General features: G+C 42.0%; 4 protein-coding genes across 5 annotated transcripts; 2 read left to right on the forward strand and 2 right to left on the reverse strand.

The window, feature by feature from the left end:
- Nucleotides 1-6,026: 6,026 nt before the first annotated feature.
- Nucleotides 6,027-10,170, forward strand: LOC306700697 (uncharacterized protein). Its single transcript, XM_079165784.1, has 7 exons — nt 6,027-6,099; nt 6,265-6,302; nt 7,025-7,100; nt 7,216-7,233; nt 7,339-7,479; nt 7,658-7,803; nt 8,785-10,170. The coding sequence occupies exons 3-7, from the start codon at nt 7,034-7,036 to the stop codon at nt 9,007-9,009; spliced, it is 597 nt and encodes a 198-aa protein (XP_079021910.1). The 5' UTR covers nt 6,027-6,099; nt 6,265-6,302; nt 7,025-7,033; the 3' UTR covers nt 9,010-10,170.
- A 147-nt stretch (nt 10,171-10,317) lies between these two features.
- Nucleotides 10,318-15,998, reverse strand: sdhdb (succinate dehydrogenase complex, subunit D, integral membrane protein b). 2 transcript variants are annotated; one of them, XM_079165786.1, is made up of 4 exons: nt 15,927-15,998; nt 15,220-15,330; nt 13,316-13,463; nt 10,318-11,288 (listed from the first exon to the last, which is right to left on the reverse strand). In XM_079165786.1, exons 1-4 carry the CDS (start codon nt 15,973-15,975, stop codon nt 11,123-11,125), a joined length of 474 nt encoding a protein of 157 aa, XP_079021912.1. In that variant the 5' UTR covers nt 15,976-15,998; the 3' UTR covers nt 10,318-11,122. The 2 variants fall into 2 exon arrangements, with proteins under 2 accessions (XP_079021912.1, XP_079021911.1); XM_079165785.1 differs by having other exon boundaries at nt 13,316-13,466.
- A 1,263-nt stretch (nt 15,999-17,261) lies between these two features.
- Nucleotides 17,262-18,215, forward strand: timm8b (translocase of inner mitochondrial membrane 8 homolog B (yeast)). Its single transcript, XM_079166650.1, has 2 exons — nt 17,262-17,461; nt 17,893-18,215. The coding sequence occupies exons 1-2, from the start codon at nt 17,360-17,362 to the stop codon at nt 18,058-18,060; spliced, it is 270 nt and encodes an 89-aa protein (XP_079022776.1). The 5' UTR covers nt 17,262-17,359; the 3' UTR covers nt 18,061-18,215.
- Nucleotides 18,216-19,593: 1,378 nt separating this feature from the next.
- il4i1 (interleukin 4 induced 1) lies at nt 19,594-23,742 on the reverse strand (the record flags this gene model as incomplete). Its single annotated transcript, XM_079166952.1, has 8 exons — nt 19,594-20,362; nt 21,166-21,302; nt 21,380-21,448; nt 21,536-21,737; nt 22,444-22,556; nt 22,640-22,854; nt 23,355-23,442; nt 23,710-23,742. The coding sequence occupies 8 exons, from the start codon at nt 23,740-23,742 to the stop codon at nt 19,594-19,596; spliced, it is 1,626 nt and encodes a 541-aa protein (XP_079023078.1).
- Nucleotides 23,743-25,604: the final 1,862 nt, after the last annotated feature.

Below are 25,604 nucleotides of genomic sequence, written 5' to 3' on the forward strand. Positions count from 1 at the left end.
TCTCCAGCCGCGTGGTGTCGGTGTTGGCTCCCAGAGAGGAGAAGCTCTGCTCCTGGAGGAGGAGGAGGAGGAGACACTGCTGCCGGGAGCTGAGCTCTGCTCTTCCCTCCGGAGCTCCGGATCGGGGTCTGTCCCGGTGGACCGGTCTCTACTGGAGGATCTGGGTCTGTCCACGGTGGACCGGTCTCTACTGGAGGACCTGGGTCTGTCCACAGTGGACTCTTATGGAGGCCCCGCTGGAGGCCCCGCTGGAGGCCCCGCTGGAGGCCCCGCTGGAGTCAGGTTCACCTGCGCCCTCAAACAGCACTTTAACTCTAGAATGAGCTACTGAAGGGATTTTCCCCACTTAATCAGTTATCATGTCATCCGGGACATTCCCACAAAAACAACTCATGTGGGGATAATCGAACAGGAAGAAGCAGAACTGGGCCAGTGTAATGGCCTCTATTGGGAAAACTGTGTTGCATCAACACTGGAGCTTCACCCCAATAATCTCCTGTCGATGCATTTTATTTCTGGCTTCATGAGAAAGAGGAAACATGAACGTGAACTACTGTATCGCAGACAATCCTTCACAGACCTTCACGGATCACCGTTCGTATCAAAGCAGGTTCATTTCTGCTGCATTGACTTTTTTACTGTAGCGAGTAAAAAAAAGAAACAAACAGCTTGTGTTTCCAATTCTTCCGCTCCATTCCAGCAGCTTTTCTTTAAAAATAAACTTATTTGCTCTTTTTTTTTTGGCTCCTTCAGGACTTTTTGACCACAGAAATTCCCACTTTGGGGCTGAAGAACAAGAGTGGCTTGTGTCCGTTGACTGACAAGTGATGGAGATATCGAGTGAACGGGAACATTCACAATCAGCTCATTGTCTGTTTGTTTATTGTTTATCTTTTTTTATTTGGGCTTCAGTGTCTTGTCAGAGGCCCCGAGGTGCTCTGAGTGACTTGGTGAAAAGGAAAAGTTGCTCTATGTGAAGCTTTATGCTGACATAAAGAAATCTCCTTGATCGTATCCATACGTGGCGGCTGTGGTTCAGAGGCAGACTGGTCATGGGGTGCAGGGGTAGACTGGTCATGGGGTGCAGGGGTAGACTGGTCATGGGGTGCAGGGGTAGACTGGTCATGGGGTGCAGGGGGAGAGCAGAGACTCAGGCGCAGACGCTGGAGACGAGCTGGAAGGCAAGTTCATTTACTCGCACCAAAGCGGACAAAAACAGGAACCAAAACAACAAAAAGACAAAGTCCAAACCCTGGGACATGGAGGGAACAAACCTGGAACAAACCTGGAACACGGAGCACACACACACACACACACACACACACACACACACACAGGGAAGCAACAATAACGATCCGACAAAACAACAGGGAAGCAGGGGCGTTCATATGAGAGGGGCTGCCTGAGGGAAAACCCAGGGGCAGCGCATTGGGCACAGGTGTAGTGGATGAGGACAATCAGAGAACACGCTCACACACAGAGGCTACATGCCAAGTCTCTATTTGCATCCCCTTTTCCCTCACTTGGCTCCTTTCCTTGCATCTTAGTCCCTCCCACCAGGGATGCATGGAGAGACGACCACCTGAAACACTTTTTACATCATTTATCATCATCTCATTCAGTCACGCGAGGCTGATCATTCCTGAGTGTTTGATGAGTTAGCTATATCATTTAAGAGAAACAATACTCATGTTCTGGGTTATTTAATAATGACGTCACAGTCACAATTTCAAAACGTACAGACGCAAATAATGCATGAATATCAGAGAGCGGAGGATAGTTGTAAATTGTATCAAGTCTGACTTTTAAATTTATTTTTGTAACTTTTTTTTTCTTTTGCTGGCGGATTCGCGGGCCACATAACATGACGTGGCGGGCCGGGTGTCCGACACCCCCGCTTTAGACCCTGATGAGCAGCCATCAGTGCACGGATATGTGTGTGCATTTCAATAAGAAGTATAAATGGACAATAGGAGTACAGCATTGACTCCTGTTGTCAAAAACTAATTGGAAAAAACTGCTTTTAATTATTGTGAACATTGAGCCTGAATAAGTTGAACGCATAGTTTCTTTGGGCACATGTGTTATTAAATACAGTTGATGTTGAGGTTTGTGAGCGCTTTAATACCACAACGTGTGTTCATGTATAATTGTGGCAATTGATCAGAGTTGGTTGGTGTTTTTGTCTTGTGTGTGTAATCCTCTTCAGTAAATCACTTTTATTAAAATAGATGGGAAAGTTCCGTCCGCTTGCTCCGGCATATCGTATCCCATAATAACGACGAAGCCTCCGGGCGACGCTCCACAAAGATCCACTCACGCAGACGTCAAGACAACGGGACACTTTGTTCATTTTCTAAATCTAATGTATTGACCTCAGTGTTTGACATGCTGATGTGATTGGAGTGCCGCTGTGGGCTGAGGTGTGGCGTCTCTGTGTACAGCGGCCGTTATCTTTAAGTTAAACTCACATTCACCTCCAGGGTGCAAAGGCTTCCTCACCAGGGTTCAGATGCGTCCTATATGTCCCAACAGGTGCAGGTGAGCTGAGTGTCACAGCGTGGGACATGAAAACATTAGAAAAGATGGTGAAATATTTAGTTATGTTTAAGCAACAAAATAATTTAGTTAAGTTTTGGAAAAGATGGAGGTTTGGGTTAAAATAACGACTGAAGTGACGTTACTGAAGTTGTTTCAGATGTGGTGAGAAAACTCGTTCAGCATTGACTGAACATCTCTGTGGCCTCATGAAGCTCTGATGGAGAGAAACAACACACAGGCTCACTTCATGATGAACATCTGGGCACGTGGATACGGTTCACCACACCGTACCTCAGTCCTTTCTTTATGCTTTATTATCTCTCATGAAGTCAGGCAGAGTTTAACCACTTGTTTGACAGCCCTTCAGATATGATACGAGGTTTTACGATAAGGAAGCATTCCCTCTGCACTGATACAGAGATGTCTCATGTTGGTGCCAGCTCATCATCTTTATGCTAACACGGAGGGTTGACTTCTCTGTTTTCTGATTGTGCTCATTCGGTGCTGAAATCTACTGCGGCTGAATATTAGAATTTATGTTTTGATTTGTGGGTCTTATACAGAAAAATAAAAGTCTAGTTTTCAACCAGTTACACTTGAATAAAGTCAGTGAGCAGAAAAAGAAGAAGAAATCATTTAAACAGTTCACGTCACAATAGTTCAAAACATAAGAAACATATTTCTGTTTCTGCTCTTAAATTGATATTAATCTCTATGCAATACAATTCTCTACAATCATAATATCTATCTCAATATAATGCTGAATATTACTCTGGTGTTAGCATCACTTCTTAGCTTCTTAACTTTTTTTCTCTGTCGTATTTCACTTTTTCTGTTTTAGTTGAAATTGTTACTTTATTTTGTTACCTAACTCTTGTTGCTGTTGTGTTCTACTTTGCAAAGGTGTCAGTATTACTTCTTTTATACACTTAATAATTGTTATTCTACTGTTCATATATGTTTATATATTTCTTTCTATTCTTCTGTTGTAATCTTGAATGAAACTCAGCTCATAAACAGCTGGATTTATAACCCTCCGGTTACTTTTGGGCTCAATTTGATCCATTTAATGTTTCACGTCTCCGAAAAATGATTGACGTCATTTTTTTTTGCTTCATATTTTAGGACTTTTCCTAATTTAATGGGGACAACTGGGTAAACCATACGTGTTGTGGAAGTCCCAGATATCACGGACAGTTGAACGGCTTTCAGGCCGATAAGCCACGCCCCCTCTCCGGCGCGATGCACGCGATACACGCAATGCACGCGAATGAACACAAATAGTCCCCGGCCGCGTTCATCGCGTTAGGTGTTCACACACCTTTGGTGTTGTTCACCAAACGCGGTGAAGGTGTGTTCACACCAAACGCGATCTCCGGGGACTATTTGTGTTCACGCGATACCGGCGGCGCGAATGACGCGAAAATAATACAAATCGCGTAAATCAACTTCCGGTGTTGTCATGGCAACGTTTATACGCCGGTCAGCGTCAGCTACAGAACCGGAGTCCTGTTCCGTTATTCCTGCTGCTGTGAACACTCAGACATCTCCGCCACTTATTGAGTGGCGCAATAATCGCGCGACACAACGAATCGATAATGAAATTCGTTGCCTCTTTTAATAATCGATTTTTATCGATTTTATCGATTCGTTGTTGCAGCCCTAAATGAAAATGAACAGTAAGGAAAGGTTTCCTGTCAGTGAGGATGTCTCATCTCTTTGACCATGAAAGTGACAGAACGTGTCTGAGACAGACGTGAGGTCGAGGAGGACCCTGAGTATGAGGCTTCCTCCTCTGGTGAGGATGAGACCCTCAGTGTTGACCCTCCTGTTGTCTCTCAACCACCAGCAAACACACTACCTTCCAAAAAATGGAAAGTTATTATGGTCTGTCTCCCCACTTGAACTCGACTTAGTGCTGCTAATGTCATCCACATGGTTCCAGGCCTCACCAGGTATACGCTGTCAGCCACGTCCAAGACATGAAATCAGCATCTGAGCTCTTCATAACACCGTCGATGGAAAAGGATAAACGTGAGATGACCCATTTAGAGAGGAGGCGCGTGTTTGGGGACAGTTGGAAAGACTTGATGTGACCCTCATGTTGGGAGGAGTGTACAAGTCAGAAGGTGAAGCCACAGCGAGCCTTTGGGCTGCTGACACTGAAGGGCAATATTTCCAGCCAGCATGTCTCTAAACACACTCCACGTGTTCTCCCGAGTCGTACGCTCTGATGACAGAGAAACAAGGCGGGGCCGACGAGGGCGCCACTAACTCGCAGCAATACGGGATGTAAGGGACAAGTGGGTTCAGATTACCCTTTCTTTACAACCCAGGACCTCACGTGACTGGTTTATTTTTAAAGGGCTATTCAGGTAGTCAATAAACAAACATAAAGTACCTGACACATACACTTGGGTAACAATTTGAATTATAATAACTGGAGGTTTACATTGCTGGGGTCAAGTTGACGGGAGTATCAGCTGATGAACCACCAGACTTCAAAGAGACTCCTCAACTCAGCCTCCATCTCCAAATATAATATCGTCTTTGTGTTGTTCTTGTGGGACGACAATCTGCATTTCACTGAGCAACCCTGTAGTGCAGTGACCGTAACATTAAATAAGTACAGTTAATACAGGCAGAAATTTGCCAAATATTGTTTTATGTTCATGTCCTAAAGGCCCCAATAAGATGAAAACGCAAATGTAAGAAACTTAACTAAGTTGTTTCCTGTGAAGAAAGAAGTTTATTTTGAAAAGACTTTAATCATGTAACGAGCATTTGGTGACATGTTGCAGGACTTTTGTAGGTGAAAGCGTGAACAATGAGGAGTAACGTTTTTCGTAAGATTTCATGCGAACTGTTGTCTGAGTTGGCAAAAAACAAACAAACACAAACTGCAAAGATGGAACTAATACACGTTTCCCTTCTAGTGTAACACACAGACATGTTATTGTGAAAGCACACACACACATTCACAGGGTTTCAGCTCTCACTGCCTTTAGGGAAAGTTCTATATTCATAAATCCTGTAAGTGCTCAGTTCACAGAGTGAGAAGGTTGAGTCATTAAACACACGTGTGCTGGATTTCTCTGCAGCTCGTGCTGGCCCTCTGGTGGCCAGGTTTAAATCATTCAAACGGTTTCAAATGAAAATGTATTTATAAACGAGAAGGAATCATGATATAGAATCACTCATCTAGCGACGACATTCATGCTCCAAAACACACGTTCACTCCATAACTCATGAAGCCAGAGGTCTTTGTTAGAGACGCAAACAGAAGAACTAACACAAATACAACTTTCACTAAGACAACGTGTTTATAGGCTATAAACGGATCCCACGTGCACCAGGCTTCAGCCAAAAAAAACAGATAATTAATAGAAAATGAAACAGGAATAGCATTTTTCATTTGTACCTTTTTTCCTGTTCACTTCCGTGTTATGACGGAAACGCGCGCGCCCTTCCACACCTCTACACATCGAGCAGCACGAGAGCAGATCGTGCTCGAGCCAGTTCGACACGCTTCACCGGGGAGTGGTGACTGAGAAGAAGGTAACACGCATAATGATGTATACATCATATAATGTATATTTTATAAGAGTAATGTAAAGACTTCAGAGTCTGCATATAGAGAATGGACGCGTGTAACTTTATTCTGAAGGGTTGCCAGGTCGTTTATGTTATTGTGTATTTTCCTGTGTGCCGCTCTGTTTAAAGGTGACGGAGGACTCGCGGTGAACGCCGCACCTTGAAAGGTACGTTAACCGTGTTTCTTGTCATTCTTTGGGTCACGTCGGACAAACCAGTTTAACGGTAAGATGACGAAATCCAGAGTGAGCTGTTACTGTCGGACAGCTCAGACACAACGTTGTCATCACAACGCTACAATGTTGCTCTCTGATGAAGAAAAGGGTGAAAAAGAAGTCCAGACTCTATAAGTTGTTTCCTTTAGTTTGTGGAACTAATACACAGTTCTCTATCAACACAACCTTCATTCATGGAACAACTGGCAATTCAAAATCCTAAACTTTAATTCAATTCAAAATTATATTAATACATTAAATGTATTATTAAATCCAATCTAGTATGTTTTATGTGCACATAAACATCGGGCTTCACTTCGCTCTCCTAACTTTGTAAAACAAAATGTAACAAATACACAGATTCATACTGACTGAATTATTATTTATTACCTAAATAATAAAACATAGAGCAGAAACACGGGACAGATAATGATCTTCAGAATGAACAGCGAAAAACCTTTTAATGCAGCAACAAATTGGTCAAAACAGGAATTAAAAAAATTCCACTAAATAATGTAATAAACATAGAAGTGAACAGAATAGATCAGCTACATCATCATACCTGATACAGCTATTTGAGTCAGTTTCTTTTCCTCAATGTGTGACCCATCAATAGATAATATATAGGAATAAACATAAAAGCACTTTGTGTCTCACGTAACCTGTTTCACCAGCTCTCGCTGATGGCTTCCTGCAGCTACTCGCCTGTGGAATTTGTTAATACATGTGAAGATGACTTCTACTTTAAAGGTAAAGGGGCTTTCAATTATTTTACTATTATATGGTATGAAATATTACATTGTATGTTATAATGTGGATGTAATAATAACTCTTCTCTTGTGTCCACTGCGCTCCACGTGTGAAGCGGTGGCAGCAGACACAGGTGAGGCCCTTCCTGTAGTTTCCTACACGTGTAGTAGAATAAACGGGTAGTGATGACGTTTGCAGGTGTTTATAACAGGTTTGTTCTTTTCTCCCAATGATGCAGATGTGGTTAAAGACAGCTTTGGTATTGCCGGACGGTGCCTCTGTTATTGGGTCCAAAGCAAAGACAACAAATTCCTGCTTCTAAACACTGAGCAGGAATTTCAAGCTCAAAACTTAACGAGCACACAGCTGAATCAGCCCGGTAAGATGTGTGTGTATGCATATACACACATATATATGTGTGTATATGCGTGTATATATATATATATGTATGTGTATGTTTGTTGATGGAGGATTTAATGAGTATTACTGCACACCTGTTAAAGTGGATCTATGGTGCTGCTCTGTCCTCATGCTCGTCCTGTGTTTTTTCTTTTCAGACTGCATGTTTAAAGTCCAGAGATACCGTGAGTTTGACAAAGCAGAACGAGAGGGGATGCCCACCATGCTGTATGTGAAGAAAGACGAGGGCAAGAACGTGGTGGCGTGCTGCGGGCTCGATCACAACGTTTATTCTGAGAACATGGTGAGTACGAGTGTACAGTTATGTACAGCGTGGGCCCAAAGTGGTGGCAGCCCAAATACATGAGTTGTCATTTACAGTATCCAAAAATACAATGTTCTACTACACCTGGTCGCTTGTTGTAGAACGCAACCACAGACTGTATACAAGAAGTGGACATAGTCACGGTGACGTCACCTGCTGGTTTGTGGACTGATGTTTTTGAAGCCTCAAGTTCAGCCATCTTGGATTACGGCCATCGCAATGTTGTGGTTTTTTTTGCAACCCGGCGAGCGCTCAGTTCAGCCCGCCCACGCTCCTCACAGATTGAAAACATCTGCTGTGGAACGTCAGCAAGAGAAGCGAACAGACAAAGAGCGACTGTAGTTGCTATATTTAGAATATTTTCACCAGTTCACTTTGCAACGACACAGCTGTTGACGACGGAGAACTGAAGCGGTCGTTTCCATCTGTGCTCTCGACAAAGTCCGAAGAAGAGCTTCGCTAAAGCAACGCGTTGCCTGTTAATTCCAGCGTGTTCTCGGCTGAAGGAAACAGGAAGTTGTTCCTATTTAAATCTAAGCTTCTAGTTTCTTTTACCAATAACTGATTCCTTCTATTCTTCTGTCTCTTTGTCGTCAGCCTGGTTGAACAGATTGTGCAGCTTTTGCTTCTGTGTACTAAATGAAATAACGTCTATTAGTAAAGAGGACTTTTTTTTACAAAATAAAAGCATGAAAGACAATAATATGGATTAATCCTCTCAGACGTCGGACTGTAACGAGTCGAGCTTCTGTCATTGGAAACATTGTGTTCAATAAGAAATGTAAATATAAATGTCAAAAAATGAAAAAGACGAGGAACTGAAGCGCCAAAGCCACCGGACTCCACTGACTGATGGAGTCTGGTGTCTTTGGCGAGAGCACAGATGGACGGTATAGATGAACCCTTTCAGGTTCATCTAAGGAGAATTAAATCTGGTTTTCCTGGTGTGTTTCCCTACAGGACGCTTTGCCGGAGGCCATTGAGGAAACCCACCACAAGGCGTTGTTCTACATGACCAAGCTCACAGCGAGCCACATGTATCAGTTCGAGTCCTCCGTGTTCCAGTCTGAGTTCCTGGGATTCATGTGCGACGAGGGAAACCCGTGTCTGAAGAAGCTGGTGTTGCGTAAGAAAGGCAGAGATGAAGTGGACGACTCCTGTAAGGTTCGAATGGTCATGATTTGAAAGGACGTCGTTCCTGTGTTTTGTCTCATTGAGGATCAATTGCTTGATGGACAACTTACAGCCTTCACTGTGTCATTTAGTCATTTAAATAGAATTAATTACAACTTACCTTGAATCATAGAAAGTGTTCAATATTACATAAATAAGACATTAAGTCAAATGAATAGTTTGTGTAAAATATCTAAATGAACCAGCTCATAGCTATTTATTCATGTAATATTGAACACGTACGTTGATCACAGCTGTAGAAGTTAATGAGCTCAATTCATAGAATTCATTTGTTTTCATAAAAGCAGATCACAGTTTGGGCTTTTAACGGTAACTTACTGTAAGGGGGAAAATCAACGTACTGTTTTTCTAGATGTTTGCATTTTTAAATTGAGTGTTTTTTATAGTTATATCACTTTTATAATGTGCAGATATTTAGTTTGAGCCGCTTGTTATATTGATGTTTTTCCTTCTTTTAGTTTTCTATAATGACGATTTTCAACACAGACAAAATTGTTCAGACATCAAATGTTTTGACATTTGAAATAGTTTTGCGCCCCAAAATAAGAATGAAATGATAGAAACGTATGTTTAGAACCATTTTCTCTCAGACACCTTTCATTTCTTATCCGTTTTACCGTCTAGAGAAACGTGAACGACCCTCGATAATAATTCAACTTTATGGTTAAATTAAGAGGCTTGAACTGTGATTTGTTCAGCTGATATTCCAACAGCGATGCACCTGAAGTCACCTGAAGAAGAGCTTCTCTAAAGCTGTTAATTCCAGCGTGTTCTCGGCTGTTTTATTGTGAAACAGGAAGTTGTTCCTATTTAAATCTAAGCTTCTAGTTTCTTTTTACCAATAACTGATTCCTTCTATTCTTCGTTGTCTCTTTGTTGTGAGCCTGGTTGAACAGATTGTACAGCTTTTGCTTCTGTGTACTAAATTAAATAACTTCTATTGAACTCATTCTTTCATGCTTTTATTTTGTAGAATAAACCTCTTTACTAATAGACGTTATTTAAATATATATATATATATATATATATATAATCAAGCTTTTCTGTCAGGTGACCCCAAACCTTTGAACAGCATTGTGAAACCTTTTGTTCTCTTCTGTCATAAATATATATTGTAAACATTGTTCATTAAAAAAATGTAACGTCAAAAATAAAAGACGAAGAACTGAAGCCACCAGACTCCGTTAAAAGAGTCATTTTACCTCAAAAAACGGTTTGTTTGTCACAATAACACAAACTAAATGTTGTTTTTGTGCATTGTAAACATTGTGTTCATAAAATGTAAAGAAATATGGAAAATCATCTGTAAAGCCAACTTTATTTGCGCCGAGGCAGAAATAGTGCAATTATTTTCTGGCCTCATCATTGTTGTGCGTTTTTATTCTGGAACAGAAATTACAAAGTTACAGTTATTGAAGACAGAAAAACACCAAATGTGTTTGTTTTTTTTGGACTGAATCCAGATTCAGCGACGAACAAAGCCAGAGGTATAAAAACACGCGCTGCATGCAGGGTGTGTGTGTGTGTGATTAGTAAATGATAAGGCAGCCATGTTGAACGGTACCAGACAGACACAGTGCGCAAACACAAACTGCCAGGAATTCATTTATACTTCCAAAATAAAAGCACATTTTTAATACTTTCAAAATGTGTGTGTGTTTTATTTTGCTGTCAGCTGACTCAACGTGGGAGGAGCTTATAATTCATAGTGAAGAACAAGTCAATAGGTTGTTACTCCTGATGGGTTAACGAGCACACATGAAATAAAGTATGTACACAATGTGACGGAAATAAATCAAAGAAATCAGCTTCAAGAAAAGGGACCCCGAACATGAATGAAATAAGTTACGTGTTCTGCAGATGTTTTTGTTGAAAACACGAATGTTTCCGTAAATAAAACGATGAAATGTCAGAATATCTTATCTTGTAATTGGACATAAATCGACAGGATGACGTAGCTTAAAGAAGCTCATCTCCCACATATCTGGAAACAGGAAATGGATGTTTTTCTTGAGCAACAAACCAAGTCTGTTACGACACTTCTGTGTTATATTGTCAAAAATGATATTTATATATATATGATTTTACAATCAGCCGGTCCTGTTCATTTGCTCCAGAGCAGCGCGACGGCTTTGCAGATTCCCACGTCGTTGTAGTTGAAGTAGCAGAGACCAGCGAAGGTCACCGTGGACAGGAGGAAGAGGCCCGCGTTGGCCATCTTGATCTTTGCGTCTCCGTGGACGTAGTCCGTCAGCACCTGACCGATCCCCCTACGAGGAGACGAGACACAGGAAACAGGATCGTTTATTCAGTAGAACTTGTGTTTCTAGTCTCTGATCTCTGATCATGTTTCATTGTAAACAACCAATCAGAGGAGAGCTAGTAACGTTAGCAGCACCGCTAACGGCTAACCAACACAGGTGCACTTCAGTTACATCATGATGCCTTCAGGCTCTGCTCAGTGAACATGAGGACTGGCTGAAGGTACATTACAACGTCCTCCTCCCTTTCTTCTCCTCTTCCTCTCTCCTCCTCGCTTCATTTCTTTCTTTTCCTGCTCTTCATTTAGTACATGATGGTCCATTTAGAGTCTCTCCTCCTCCCTTCCTCCCCTCCTCTCCTCCTCCTCCTCCTCCTCCTCGCTTCCTTCCTTCTCTCTCCTCTTCATCTCTTCCTTCCTTCTCTCTCCTCTTCATCGCTTCCTTCCTTCTCCCTCTTTCCTCCTCTCTCCCTTCCTTCCTTCCTCTCCCTCTTTCCTCCTCCTCGCTCCCTTCCTTCTCTCTCTTCATCGCTTCCTTCCTTCTCCTCCCTCTTTCCTCCTCTCGCCTCATCGCTTCCTTCCTTCTCTCTCCTCCTCATTGCTTCCTTCCTTCTCTCTCCTCCTTGCTTCCTTCCTTCTCTCTCCTCCTCCTCCTCCTCCTCCTCCTCCTCCTCCTCCTCCTCCTCCTCCTCCTCCTCCTCCTCCTCCTCCTCCTCCTCATCGCTTCCTTCCTTCTCCTCAGAGGTTCACTTCAGTTACACTATGATGCCTTCAGGCTCTGCTCAGTGAACATGAGTGCTGTGTCTCTCTGCCCCCTTCGTTTAAAGCAGCCTGATGTTATTGAAGGCGTTCCTTGGCGCTGTAACATCCTGTTTATCCAGAGTACCGGTGTTACCGATCGTTCTCATGCTTCAGACATCGGAGCATTCGTGTTAACCGGCTTTGGTCAAAGAGGAATCGGCTCGACCCTCTTTTGAGATACCGACCCGCGGCTTAACAGACTTATCGCTACTCATGACTGGGATTTGTGGCCGACACCCGTTAATCCGTTTAGTCGGCGCTTTAACTGACGGAGGAACACATCGCCGTGACGCTAAGCTAAAGCCGCCGCCTCGAGTCTGCAAACAGAGCCGGACTAACCGGGGCTGAAGTAACAGCTGCTGACAGCTTCTACCAAAGGTCAGTGAACGAGCTCAACGCTAGCGCTGAGTGGAGACGTGAGGAAATGAGATTGTGGGCGGTTCAAAGGACTTTCGTTCATATGATCTCCATCTTTAAAATCATGATCTGCTCGTGTATGAACCAGGCGGCAACCTCCGAATGAAGCCGATGCAGAAGTGTCTTCAAACCTGCATTCTCTCTAATGTCCATCAGGGAACCAGTGAACAGGAAGTGACCACATCTGGACTGAGGAGGAGTGACGTAGAGGCGTCGTCTACGTCTCTGGTAGAGACCTGTCAATCACTGTGTAGCCCCGCCCCTAAAGCATCCCCTGCTCTATGGTCTGTTTGACTCTAAATGGACCATCATTTACTAAATGAACATCATGCTGTACTGAAGAAGACTTGAGACTAGAGATTGAGACCATAAACTCATGTTTACAATGTTTACTGAGGTAATAAATCAAGAGAGAAGTAGAGTCATTTTCTCATAGACAAACTCTATACAACCAGAGGAGTCGCCCCCTGGTGGACACTAGAGAGAATGCAGCTTTAACACACTTTAGATTTCAGAACCGGAGGTTAGCCCCCAAAATGACCATTAAGTTACTCAGTTTTTCCTCTAAAACAGCTTCAACCAAACTATTAACCAATTGTATATGTGTGTGTGTATATATAGAGTAATATTCAAGAACAAGAACTGCTACTGGAAGAGGAATTAGCCCGGCTGTTCTGTGGCCAAACCTCAACCAGAGGAAAACAGATCTCAGTAAACCAGAAGGGAAACTATGTAACTTGAAAGCTGTGGTTTACAAACGGAGGGCAGGTGTTGATTCAACATATTAATAGTCATACAGTCACATCAGGTGAGTCTCACCAGTGTCCGTGCAGAGTCAGAGTAGCAGCCAGCGAGTAGTCGACGATGGGAACGGGGTGAAAATAGGCGACGGGTCCGAGGGCCAGCAGCAGGACGCTCAGCGCTCGCTCCCCGGTCCAGTGCAGAGAGGCGGCCTTGGAGGCGGAGCCTGCTGCAGAGAGAGAATAAACAGCAGATAGTCAGCACACAAGGTCACAACTGTACGTTATGTTCACCTGGATAGATGTCATGTACACACATTTAGTTACTGTTAATACTGTGAAGAAGAACCAGAGCTGTCTAAGAGGAGAAAGAGATGGAAGAGGAGTCATGAAATGGAGGAGGAGGAGATTTGTTTGGTCGTCTTTCCATCGTTTGAACTGATTTGACTTCCAGAGCAGGAAGGAGGAGACCCAGCAGCTGTTCTCTGTCCTACCGGCTCCTCTAAAGCTCAACTATTATTAACTAAAGCAGAAATGAAGAACATCACAATCATGTGCTTTCACTACTTCTTGGCCACAGCTGTTGGCTGGAGCTTCATATTTAACAGACTAATATTTGAGAAGTTTGAATGGTTATCATCCAACTCTGCACAGGAAGTGAATAAGAGTGTTTCCCAAAATGTAAAACTATTCCTTTAATATAGGACTACAGACACTCTGAGAGGTACAAATACTCTCCACAGTAAACACAGAGGTACAAATACTCTCCACAGTAACCAACACAGAGAGGTACAAATACTCTACAGAAAACACAACTACAGCGAATCAACAACAGTAATTAAGTTTTGACACAAAGCACTCTGACCTGTTCTTTGGTATTAATATTAGTCTGAACATTTTAACATATCACATGCAGTACTTTATGCATCGTCCCTACTCATACTGCATGTAGTACTCCTCATACTGCATGTAGTACTCCTCATACTGCATGTAGTACTAGTCATACTGCATGTAGTTCTCCTCATACTGCATGTAGTACTCCTCATACCCGCATACTGCATGTAGTACTCCTCATACTCCTCATACTGCATGTAGTACTAGTCATACTGCATGTAGTTCTCCTCATACTGCATGTAGTACTCCTCATACCCTCATACTGCATGTAGTACTCCTCATACTCCTCATACTGCATGTAGTACTCCTCATACTGCATGTAGTACTAGTCATACTGCATGTAGTACTCCTCATACTGCATGTAGTACTCCTCATACTGCATGTAGTACTAGTCATACTGCATGTAGTTCTCCTCATACTGCATGTAGTACTCCTCATACCCTCATACTGCATGTAGTACTCCTCATACTCCTCATACTGCATGTAGTACTAGTCATACTGCATGTAGTTCTCCTCATACTGCATGTAGTACTCCTCATACCCTCATACTGCATGTAGTACTCCTCATACTCCTCATACTGCATGTAGTACTCCTCATACTGCATGTAGTACTAGTCATACTGCATGTAGTTCTCCTCATACCCTCATACTGCATGTAGTACTCCTCATACCCTCATACTGCATGTAGTACTCCTCATACTCCTCATACTGCATGTAGTACTCCTCATACTGCATGACTGCATGTAGTACTCCTCATACTGCATGTAGTACTCCTCATACCCTCATACTGCATGTAGTACTCCTCATACTGCATGTAGTACTCCTCATACTGCATGTAGTACTCCTCATACTGCATGTAGTACTCCTCATACTGCATGTAGTACTCCTCATATTGCATGTAGTACTCCTCATACTGCATGTAGTACTCCTCATACTGCATGACTGCATGTAGTACTCCTCATACTGCATGTAGTACTCCTCATACTGCATGTAGTACTCCTCATACTGCATGTAGTTCTCCTCATACTGCATGTAGTACTCCTCATACTGCATGTAGTACCAGTAGTACCTGCACTAGTGAGCACTGACCGTGGAGAGCCTGTGAGGCATGGATCCTTGCAGTGAGCTGGTGAAGCTGCTCCTGGTACTTGTGAGGAACGACCAGCGGTCGAGCCAACAGAGTGGTCTGGTAGAGCAGAGCTGAGGAGAGAAAGTTTTATAATAACAATAATACACTCTCTTATGACAGCATAGTACATCACAACCTACTCACTACCTACCACTAGAATATATACAAAACTATTTTTGTATTCTTTTTTAAAATGGGCATTTAAATACAGTAATAAACATGTGGTACAAAAAATGAGCCAAATGTCATGTGTGTAAACAGTCAGAGGGGGGCGGTAGTGAGCACTCTCTTCACCTCACATGAACTCTAACTGAAGTACATTATATTGATCTTCGGTTCCTCTTCTCTGAGACCATCTCACAACAACGTCTTTTTAAAAGTGTTACCGTGTCCTATTTCATCTTAAACGAGTGTCAACTTTCAAATTCACCATTTGTTGACTTGGTTTTTCCAGGGCTGTGTCTCTACGTCACCTTACAAGAACGCTTGTGAGCTAAAGTCGTGATCTTGAAAGCAGCAGTTAGACGTGCTTTTGTTCGGACGCACACAGCTAATATTCGGCTTCTCTTCTGTCGAAACGTCCTGCTGTCCAACTGCCTCACTAAAGTACACGTACGTTAAGAAAAAAAGGCCCTAAAAACCGCTGAAAGCAGACAGAAGTACTCACGTTTGACTCCTCTGCGACACACAGAACTCAACCGAACGATGGCCGCCATGATTATCCGCCAACCAAGGTTAACCACAGTTACCCGGATGTGGTTGTTGTGTTGCGTCGTCAGCGGAGCAAAGATGGCGGATGTTCGAGAGGATCACTGACACCGTTTAACGGGTTTTATTCAAGTATCTCGAATTAAGTCAGTTAATATCTTAATGTTTAACATGGGCCTTCTCCAACAACTCTTTCATGATATTATTACAAATATAATAAAAAATAAAACCATGATTAAAAAGGAGCAGTTTATTATAACCTCAAATTAACAAAATTCACTTTTTAATTAATTTATATGAATTACTATATACTATATTGAATTAATGTATACATCAATTAAGTAGATTAATACATGTATAAATTAAGATCTTAATATTTAATATGGGCCAATTTAACGTTGGATTCAATATTAATCATCTCACAGTTTATTGCAACCTCACATTAACATAATTAACTTTTAAATTAATTTTCATGACTATATATTATATGTCATGAATATATGTCTACGATATGTGTGCTATTTTGGGTCGTATTACATTTTGTTAATAAATTGTTTATAATAAAACTTCTCATGCAGATCATTCATTATTACATAAAACATTGATCAATATGGAGGGTTTTATTTATTAGATTGTGGATTAACAGTTTTGTTTCAACACGCTTTTGAGTCAAAATAAATTAAGTCAATTAATTAATTAATTAATTTTAATGTTTAACATGGGCCTTCCCCAAAAACTCTCACATGATATTATTAAAAAAAATAAAACAAAACATGAGTTAAAAAAAGGGGATTAGTACTATATATTATATTTAATTAATATATGTCTACGATATGTGTGTTATTTTGGGTTGTATAATTATTATTTTATTGTAATCTATCTGCCTTTTTTATATATATTGTTCCTGTTTTTACCATATAAAGTGCCTTTTAAAGCGCTATACAAATAAAATGTATTATTATGATGAATATTGTTATTATTAGAACAAGTATAGTAAGCACCGAAGGGAACAAGATGGTAAATACAAATAAAATAATAATAATCAGATGTCGGTTATAAAAATTACTAACCAATAAAATATTAATTAAATAATTAAATAAAATAAATAATTAAATCTATTATCCCTAAGTTATACTTGTAAATGATTTTGGGTCAACTCTTTTTCTCTTGAGGCAGCTCCTGTTTACAATAAAACATCTTTGTGAGCGTCACGAATCGCGTCACGTCTAGTACGTCGATTTACAAAACGTCACAGGGAGTCCCCGCCCGTGCGTCGCGCAGCCTGTGACGCGTCGATCAGCGGTAGTTTGACAGGCTGCACGCTACACTCGCGGGTTTGAAGCCGAAGGTCAGGGCATAACACGGGTCTACTGTGGCCGTTTGACAGACACTATGGACGGGTTTGATAACCTCAACGCGTCGGACAAAGCAGAGGCGGCGGAGCTCCAGCGTATGATCGCGATAGAGCAACAGAAAGCGCAGTTCCAGGCCCAGGTTTGTATGCTAACTGTGCTAACTGTACTAGCTATGCTAACTGTGCTAACTATGCTAGCTATCTCTAATAGTGAAACCTCCTGGAAGGTCTTACAATTCAAGGTTTATTTGATTTTCGACTAACAATATGATACGAATTTTCATTTGTTTCTGCACAGAAGCAAAGTTTATTATTATTAGTGTGTATTACATGAATTATTATGTAATTTACTAACTTAACACCTGTATTCTAATGGACTGTCAGTACCATGGACAGGTGTGTATACATATACACATAATACACATGTGTGTGTGTATATATATATATATATATATATATATATATATATATATATATATATATATATATATATATATATATATATATATATATATATGTATTCATCATACAACAATATATGAAATCAGTTTTCTTCTTCTGTTTATTCCAGGTGCACACGTTCACGGACGTCTGCTGGGACAAGTGTGTGGACAGCCCGGGCTCCAAGCTGGACCACCGGACGGAGACGTGTCTGGTGAGCTGTGTGGAGCGCTTCATCGACACCACCCTGACCATCACCAACCGCTTCACCCAGATGGTGCAGAAGGGCGCTCATTGATGATGAGGAGGAGGAGGATGATGGACTAAATGAGGACAACAATGTGATGACATTAATGAAATGTTTTGTGTCGTGTTTGATGGAAGATCGTGTGCACGACGGACGTTTGCATATCCTGTAATGTGACATGAGTAAAGTGACACACTGTGGTCTCACGTTCACCGTCCTGTCTGTGATCCTTTGTGTACTTAACAAAAAGGGGTTTGAAGCAAGGAAACAATCCAGCTGTAGAGGGCGAAGCCCCGCCCCCTTCTGGTGTCCTCCATGAGACCTAATTGAATGGTTACGGTACTATCGTTTGGTTTTGTGTGAAAGGTACAGGTGAACGACATCTCACTGGTTCGTATGTCTTTGAGCTCACAAACGAGGTGGACTACCGGAAAACTCTTGATATTTGGTACACGAGTCAATCAAGGCGAAACCTCCGGTTCTGATGAGTGAAGTCGATGCTTCATCTCTTAAAGCTGCATTCTCTCTAGTGTCCACCAGGGGGGATGAAAAGTATTATTATTATTATTATTATTAGATAGATAGTACTGATGTATAAATATGAATGTGACACGTTACTGATGTAGCTGGTTAAAGCTTTGTTTAGGCTACACAGTCGCTCCGGACGGCACGAGGGCTACAACTACACACGACGGTGTTTATGCTGATGTTGCATTATTTTCCAAAAGGCCAGAAGGCGAACAAACAAAGTGAACTGTGAAGAATCAAAAAGACAACAAGTGTAAACAGCAAAACGCCATAAAACGAACTCCACAATAAAGAGGAGGAATTACAATTAACTGTAAACTCATATCGCATATTCATGAACTACTTTATTACCTTCATACAAACCCTGTAAAGTATTAAATGTATTATTAAGAAACAAAGGCTGAATATCCTGTAAAAGATTTACTCAAATGTAGATTTTAAGACGTCCTGTTGAAAAGTCAGGTACTCCATTCATGATTCATCAAGGTTTTTAAAAAACAGAAGCAAGTGTTTTTGCTGCTTATATACACAGTTTTACACAGTATTCAGAGTAGAGTTGACAAGACAATTAATAGATAACTAATAAATCATGTGAGTCACTTATCAAGCAACAAATTCAATAATTAAATAAGTTAATTGTCAGTAGACTGAATATTCACGCAATAAGCAAAACAATTAGCCTCCACCGCCTCGGACTCTCGGACACTTTTCCCACAATTTTCTGAATTTTTTTAGACCAAACAATGAATTGTTTCCTAAAAAATAAAAAAAGCATATTTATCAGAGCTGACAAGAGTTTCAGCTCTTTATTCAGTGTTAAAATCATGGCGCGTCCTCTGCATGCATCATGTAAATAGTAAAGCCCTGAAAATCACCACCACGGGGATGACACTTAAGCTTTGTGGAGTCTCAACAGAATTTATACCGAAATCCATAAATATGTACAAAACACAAAAATACACTGATACACCAGTATCCTCAAGATATACGACCAAAACAACACATCAGACGAATTCTATAAGACGGATCACGAAGGAACGGATGGATTCATAAAAACTAAACCGTGAGGTTGTTGATATTCCTCGCGGCCCTGAGCGCAGACTTCATGGCGGTTTCGATCCACCCGTGCGGCGTGGCGGTGTGCTCTCCCGCAAAGTGCACCCGTCCCTCGCTCTGGAACAGCTCCCTGGCGTACTGACCCTGCTGGTAGGGCGTGAACAGGGCGAAAGCTCCCAGACTGTACGGATCCAAGCCCCACTTCTTCACCAGGCCCCCCGTCCACAGGGCCCTGATGTGCTCCCCGTGGATCTTCACCAAGTCCTCCAGGACCACGGCCATCAGCTCGTCTTCGCTTACCCCTTGGAAGAGGGTGGAGTCGTCGGAGCAGGTGTAGGACGCCAGCAGGGCGCCCGCCGCCGTGCCGGGGAAGCCGTGGCTCGGATAGAAGATGAAGCGGGACGGCCGGTCCGTGATGCTCTTCCCGCCTCTGATGCCCTCTTTCTCCCAGAACCGCTCCGAGAAGCTCAGTATCACCTTGGTGGAGCTGGCGTAGTGGACCGAGCGCAGGGCCTCCGTCTTGTCCGCGGAGAGAGGCGGCTGGAAGTCGATGAAGACAGTGGCCTTGGCCGAAGAACTGACTAGGGCGTAGTCCGCCGTCAGGTTGCTCAGAGAGCCCGAGCTACGCCCGTCCTGGTATGTTACCGTCACTCCGCGGCCGCCTGCGTGATTGATCAGCTTGACCCTGGAGTTGAGGAGGGTCGTGGCGTTCAACGTCTGGAATAAAGCCCTCGGGATGTGATCAAAACCATCTGTCACCTCAAAGTACCTGGAAAATAATAAAAACCTCTTAGTCACAAGCTGCACGAGTAATTATTCCTACATTACCAATGGATCAAATGACGGAAGGTGTCGCTTATGATGGCGGACTCACAGAGAATCATCACCTGACTCTGCAGTTCTCCTCGGCAATGCTAAGCGCTTTAGCGTCTTTCAGCTCATTGTTTTGTTTTAACTCCTCTGCTTTGGTTCAGTCTCACAGCTCTCATTAATCCTATTTCCAGCCACACCAGGCAGCTACCTCCGGTTCTTAAGAGTGAAGCCGATGCTTCATTAAAGCTGTATTCTCTCTAGTGTCCACCAGGGGGCGGCTCCTCTGGTTGTATAGAAGTCTATGAGAAAATGACTCTACATTCTACTTCTCTCTTTTTTTTTTTTTTTTTTTTTTTACTTCGCCATTTTGTTTTTTGCAACCAGTGAACAGGAAGTGACTGAGAAGGAGTGACGTAGAGACTCTAAATGGACCATCATTCACTAAATGAACATCATGCTGTATTGAAGAAGACTTGAAACTAGAGATTGAGACCATAAACTCATGTTTACAATGTTTACTGAGGTAATAAATCAAGAGAGAAGTAGAGTCATTTTCTCATAGACTTCTATACAACCAGAGGAGTCGCCCCCTGGTGGACATTAGAGAGAATGCAGCTTTAACACATGAAGCTTTGACTTCACTTTACAGAGCCGGAGGTTGCTGCCTGGTGATAATTCTCTGTATCACTTTTTTTCTGCCTCTGTAGGTCCTGTGGGCTGCCAGACACATAACAAAACAATCAAATGAATATTTCTTACTCAGTGCTGTCGCTGATGTCCGACTGAATGTACAGCATCTCTATCAGCGACGTGTAGAAGAGGCTGTTTTCGTTCAGGATGTCCCCGATCATCCTCAGGGCACCACGACTCAGATTGCCCACCTTCACCAGGTATTCCTGTAAGCAATCAATCGTGAAATGTGAAAATATTCAGATTAAAGCTACGACCCGCGTGGCATCGTGAAGATGTTTACCTTCACTGTGTAGGAATCGTATTTATCAATCATGGCGCTGCAGCCGATGGTCTTGAGATCATCCTGCACCTGTGAACAGATTGCAATTAGAAACACATCGCTGACCTTGTGCAACTAAAAACACAAACAATATCATAACATTACTGTGTTTAAAACCTTCCAGAGCGCCTGACTGAAGAGTTGAGCTGCTGACTTCCCCCTCTCTCCTTCACTCAAGCTGTAGTTCAGCACATTGGGATTGTTTCCCACGGCGCCCGTTTTCTGTCGCACTCCATTTATATAATAGTAGGTGTTCACGTCATTTTGGATGAAGGGGTTTAGGGAAATTTGTAATTTGGAGGCGAAGGAAAGCAGAATCCTGTGGAATAGATAGTATGTATTAAATATTTTATATATATGTCAGAGAGATTTGACATTGTTCTTTTGAGGCAAGACCAGTGGTGGATGAAGTACCGTACTTAAAGTGGCAATCTTGATGATTTGCCACTTTAAGTACGGTACTAAATCAAGTACTTGAGTACTTAGTTACTGTAGTTATTTGTTGATGGAACAAAGTGCCTTTAACATTATCAGTCCTCTCATGTCACTGTCATGTTATACCAGCAAAAGTCATGACTGGACTCACTTATCAAAGCTGGTGTCGTGGTTTAAAGTAAATTTGAAGTATAAGTACTTCAAATTTGTACTTAAATTGGCAATTTTAAAGATTTTTATTTGAATAAATGTCTATCACCAAAGGAGGTTACACAATAGTGATTGAGCTCATGGCCCACTGATTTAGGGGAATATTTATAAACTTGCAGTATTATGAACTGTGGCGACATTCCTGGAAAGAAACGCTGTATTACATATTTCTTCTCTGTTGTATACACACAAAATTGGATTGATTACACAAAATAGCGTTTTTGCAAGCAGCGCAAAGACTCAAGAATGCTAAACTCTGAAATGATAAATCAACCAGGACTGAAATCTTCAGGATTGACACTTTAAGTACGGGACTAAATCCCGTGAGTACTTAGTTACTGTAGTTATTTATTGATGGCAGAAGTCAGAACTGGACTCACTGATGAAAGCTGGGGATCCTCATGGCGCCCACTTCTGCGTACCAGCCTTCTCTACTGTTCCTGAAGGTCTCCACTCGTCCTCCAATGCGGTTACTGGCTTCTATTATGGTCACCTTGTCCACACAATCACCTCATCAAGTGTCCACTCAGAAGCGCTGTGCTCATGGTGGCATTTCAAGTCATTATTTCCTCTCACCTTGTGTCCAGCGTCTTCTAAAAACTTAGCGGCGGTGAGTCCAGCGATGCCCCCGCCGATGACCGCGACATGTCGAGGACTCTTAGAGGCAGGGAGGCCTTGGACCACGATGTCCAGGAGCTCGCTGTAGTCCGCGTCCTGGAGGCACTCGTTCAGAGGGTCCGCAGAGATCCCACTCACGGCAAACACCACGACCCCAACGAGAACCAGAGGAACTGCCACTGACAAGAGATGGAGGTGAGATCAAGACTTCAAGAGTCGGACCTCCTGCTGCTCTATGTTCCTTCAGGACATGCTGGCTTTTCTGGTTCCTCAAAACCCTCCAAAAAGAAAATTGGAGATGCAGCTTTCTCCACTTATGCTCCCAAACTGTGGAACAGCTGACCAAGAACACGTTAGAGAGGCAGCCTCTGTGTTCAAGCATCCCTTAAAACATAACTATTTCCCCACTTTATGTGCGTTCCACAGAGTCCCACGTCTGTTTCTCAAATAGTCTTTTATGTCTAAATATTTGTATTTATTTATTTGTTTCATTTTAAGTGTAAAATGTTTTCCAGTTTTTATTCATCTATTGACCTTTTTTTAATTACAATTAAAATGAAAGTGCAAAATGCATGCTTTCTTCTTACCACTTTTATTTATTTCATCAGTAAAAGGAAAGTTTCAAAACGATTAAATGAATGAGTTACGTAACAGCAGTTCATCTGATACTTACAGAACTTGCACATGTGAGGGATCATCCTGAGAACGGAGCTCCACGGTCTGGACCTCCTCACACCGGGACTATTAGAAGACAAGGAAACCTTCCAAAATAAACAATTTTCAGGTTTAGAGAAAAACACACAGGCAGCATTATCATGAATAAATGATACAATTAAGAAATTAAATGGTCAACTGAGCTGAAAATGTCCAGTTCAAAAGTGTTTTTCTTTACTAAAAACGCATAAAAAATACATTTGATTTGGTGGAAACATGACTAATCATTTAGAGAAGAGAAATAATACCAGACAAGGAACCACACAGGCAACATTATCATGAACAAATAATAAAGTAACAGCAGGTCCACTCACCTTCATCAAAGGTAAAGTCTCGTAAGTGGTCATAAGTCTATTCATGACTGAGGAGAAATGATCGAGTCCTTCGATTGAGCTAAACTTTCAACGTTTGTGTCTGGAAGAAAAAAAAGAAAACCCCTCTGGACGCGTGGTATGTGTGAAGTTGCACACGACGTAATCTTAATGAGGGGGACTGTGTGGCTCCTCAGTTCTTCCAGAAATATTTTCCCACACCGGCTCGAGAGTCAACCACACTGAACAAATCAGATTAGTGAGGCTATACCGGTCATCAGCATACCTCATTTCCTCCATCTTCACTTCTTTCAATATCTGACCTGAAAGGGATCATTCCCTGGTACCCAAAGCAATGTCAAGTCTTCATTATTTCTATTGTAAATATCCTTTATTTTTTTATGCATGTCTTGAAATGTTTTTTACCGCTTACCTGTAAAATTGTATGATCTTTATTCATTTGGTTAGTCTGGACTGGCCACAATGTGTATTCTTCATCAATCCACACTTTCTTCTTTCTTTTTATACGCTACAGGTCAGACATAAAGTCTACTTGGTCATCCAAAATCCAGCCAGACATTATTAAAGGCAAGACAATTTAAACAAACCACCATAGATAAATAATGTAATAGTAAAAAGAATTAAAGCAAGAATTAATAATCAACCTAAATAAGTTTAAAACAAATATATTAAATAATAATAATATTCAATACTCATTTATTGTATGGTGTGTTAGGAATTAATCCACACATACACAGCAGTGTTTAAAGGTTTGGACTATTATCAGTACAAAGGCAGGTGTTGGTATCAGATAACAATGCTCCGGGAAAAAATAATCAATGTTAGTGTTTTTATAGGTGAAAGCAGTGAGAAGACGTGATGGGCTTTGCCATTTGTCTGTCCATTTATAGACTAACATGAAGTCACGTGACCGTGGTGGAGTTCCTTTATAGACTAACGTGAAGTCACGTGACCGTGCTGGAGTTCCTTTATAGACTAACGTGAAGTCACGTGACCGTGGTGGAGTTCCTTTATAGACTAACGTGAAGTCACGTGACCGTGGTGGAGTTCCTTTATAGACTAACGTGAAGTCACGTGACCGTGGTGGAGTTCCTTTATAGACTAACGTGAAGTCACGTGACCGTGCTGGAGTTCCTTTATAGACTAACGTGAAGTCACGTGACCGTGGTGGAGTTCCTTTATAGACTAACATGAAGTCACGTGACCGTGGTGGAGTTCCTTTATAGACTAACATGAAGTCACGTGACCGTGGTGGAGTTCCTTTATAGACTAACATGAAGTCACGTGACCGTGGTGGAGTTCATTTATAGACTAACGTGAAGTCACGTGACCGTGGTGGAGTTCCTTTATAGACTAACGTGAAGTCACGTGACCGTGGTGGAGTTCCTTTATAGACTAACGTGAAGTCACGTGACCGTGCTGGAGTTCCTTTATAGACTAACGTGAAGTCACGTGACCGTGGTGGAGTTCCTTTATAGACTAACGTGAAGTCACGTGACCGTGCTGGAGTTCCTTTATAGACTAACGTGAAGTCACGTGACCGTGGTGGAGTTCCTTTATAGACTAACATGAAGTCACGTGACCGTGGTGGAGTTCCTTTATAGACTAACGTGAAGTCACGTGACCGTGGTGGAGTTCCTTTATAGACTAACGTGAAGTCACGTGACCGTGGTGGAGTTCCTTTATAGACTAACGTGAAGTCACGTGACCGTGCTGGAGTTCCTTTATAGACTAACGTGAAGTCACGTGACCGTGGTGGAGTTCCTTTATAGACTAACATGAAGTCACGTGACCATGGTGGAGTTCATTTATAGACTAACGTGAAGTCACGTGACCGTGGTGGAGTTCCTTTATAGACTAACGTGAAGTCACGTGAC

Source organism: Pholis gunnellus (assembly GCF_910591455.1).
Source record: "Pholis gunnellus genome assembly, chromosome: 9".
In the NCBI taxonomy this organism is placed as follows: Eukaryota; Metazoa; Chordata; class Actinopteri; order Perciformes; family Pholidae; genus Pholis; species Pholis gunnellus.

What these genes read in the sequence shown, in the direction of transcription:
- sdhdb (XM_079165785.1), bottom strand. Translation starts at nt 15,975, where the DNA reads ATGGCGGCCATCGTTCGGTTGAGTTCTGTGTGTCGCAGAGGAGTCAAA. An exon ending in GTGTCGCAGAGGAGTCAAAC is followed by an intron (nt 15,331 to 15,926) that starts GTGAGTACTTCT and finishes TTCTCTCCTCAG; the next exon opens with CTCTGCTCTACCAGACCACT. An exon ending in TGCCTCACAGGCTCTCCACG is followed by an intron (nt 13,467 to 15,219) that starts GTCAGTGCTCAC and finishes CTCTCTCTGCAG; the next exon opens with CAGGCTCCGCCTCCAAGGCC.
- timm8b (XM_079166650.1), top strand. Translation starts at nt 17,360, where the DNA reads ATGGACGGGTTTGATAACCTCAACGCGTCGGACAAAGCAGAGGCGGCG. An exon ending in AAGCGCAGTTCCAGGCCCAG is followed by an intron (nt 17,462 to 17,892) that starts GTTTGTATGCTA and finishes TGTTTATTCCAG; the next exon opens with GTGCACACGTTCACGGACGT.
- LOC306700697 (XM_079165784.1), top strand. Translation starts at nt 7,034, where the DNA reads ATGGCTTCCTGCAGCTACTCGCCTGTGGAATTTGTTAATACATGTGAA. An exon ending in CACACAGCTGAATCAGCCCG is followed by an intron (nt 7,480 to 7,657) that starts GTAAGATGTGTG and finishes TTTTCTTTTCAG; the next exon opens with ACTGCATGTTTAAAGTCCAG. An exon ending in ACGTTTATTCTGAGAACATG is followed by an intron (nt 7,804 to 8,784) that starts GTGAGTACGAGT and finishes GTTTCCCTACAG; the next exon opens with GACGCTTTGCCGGAGGCCAT.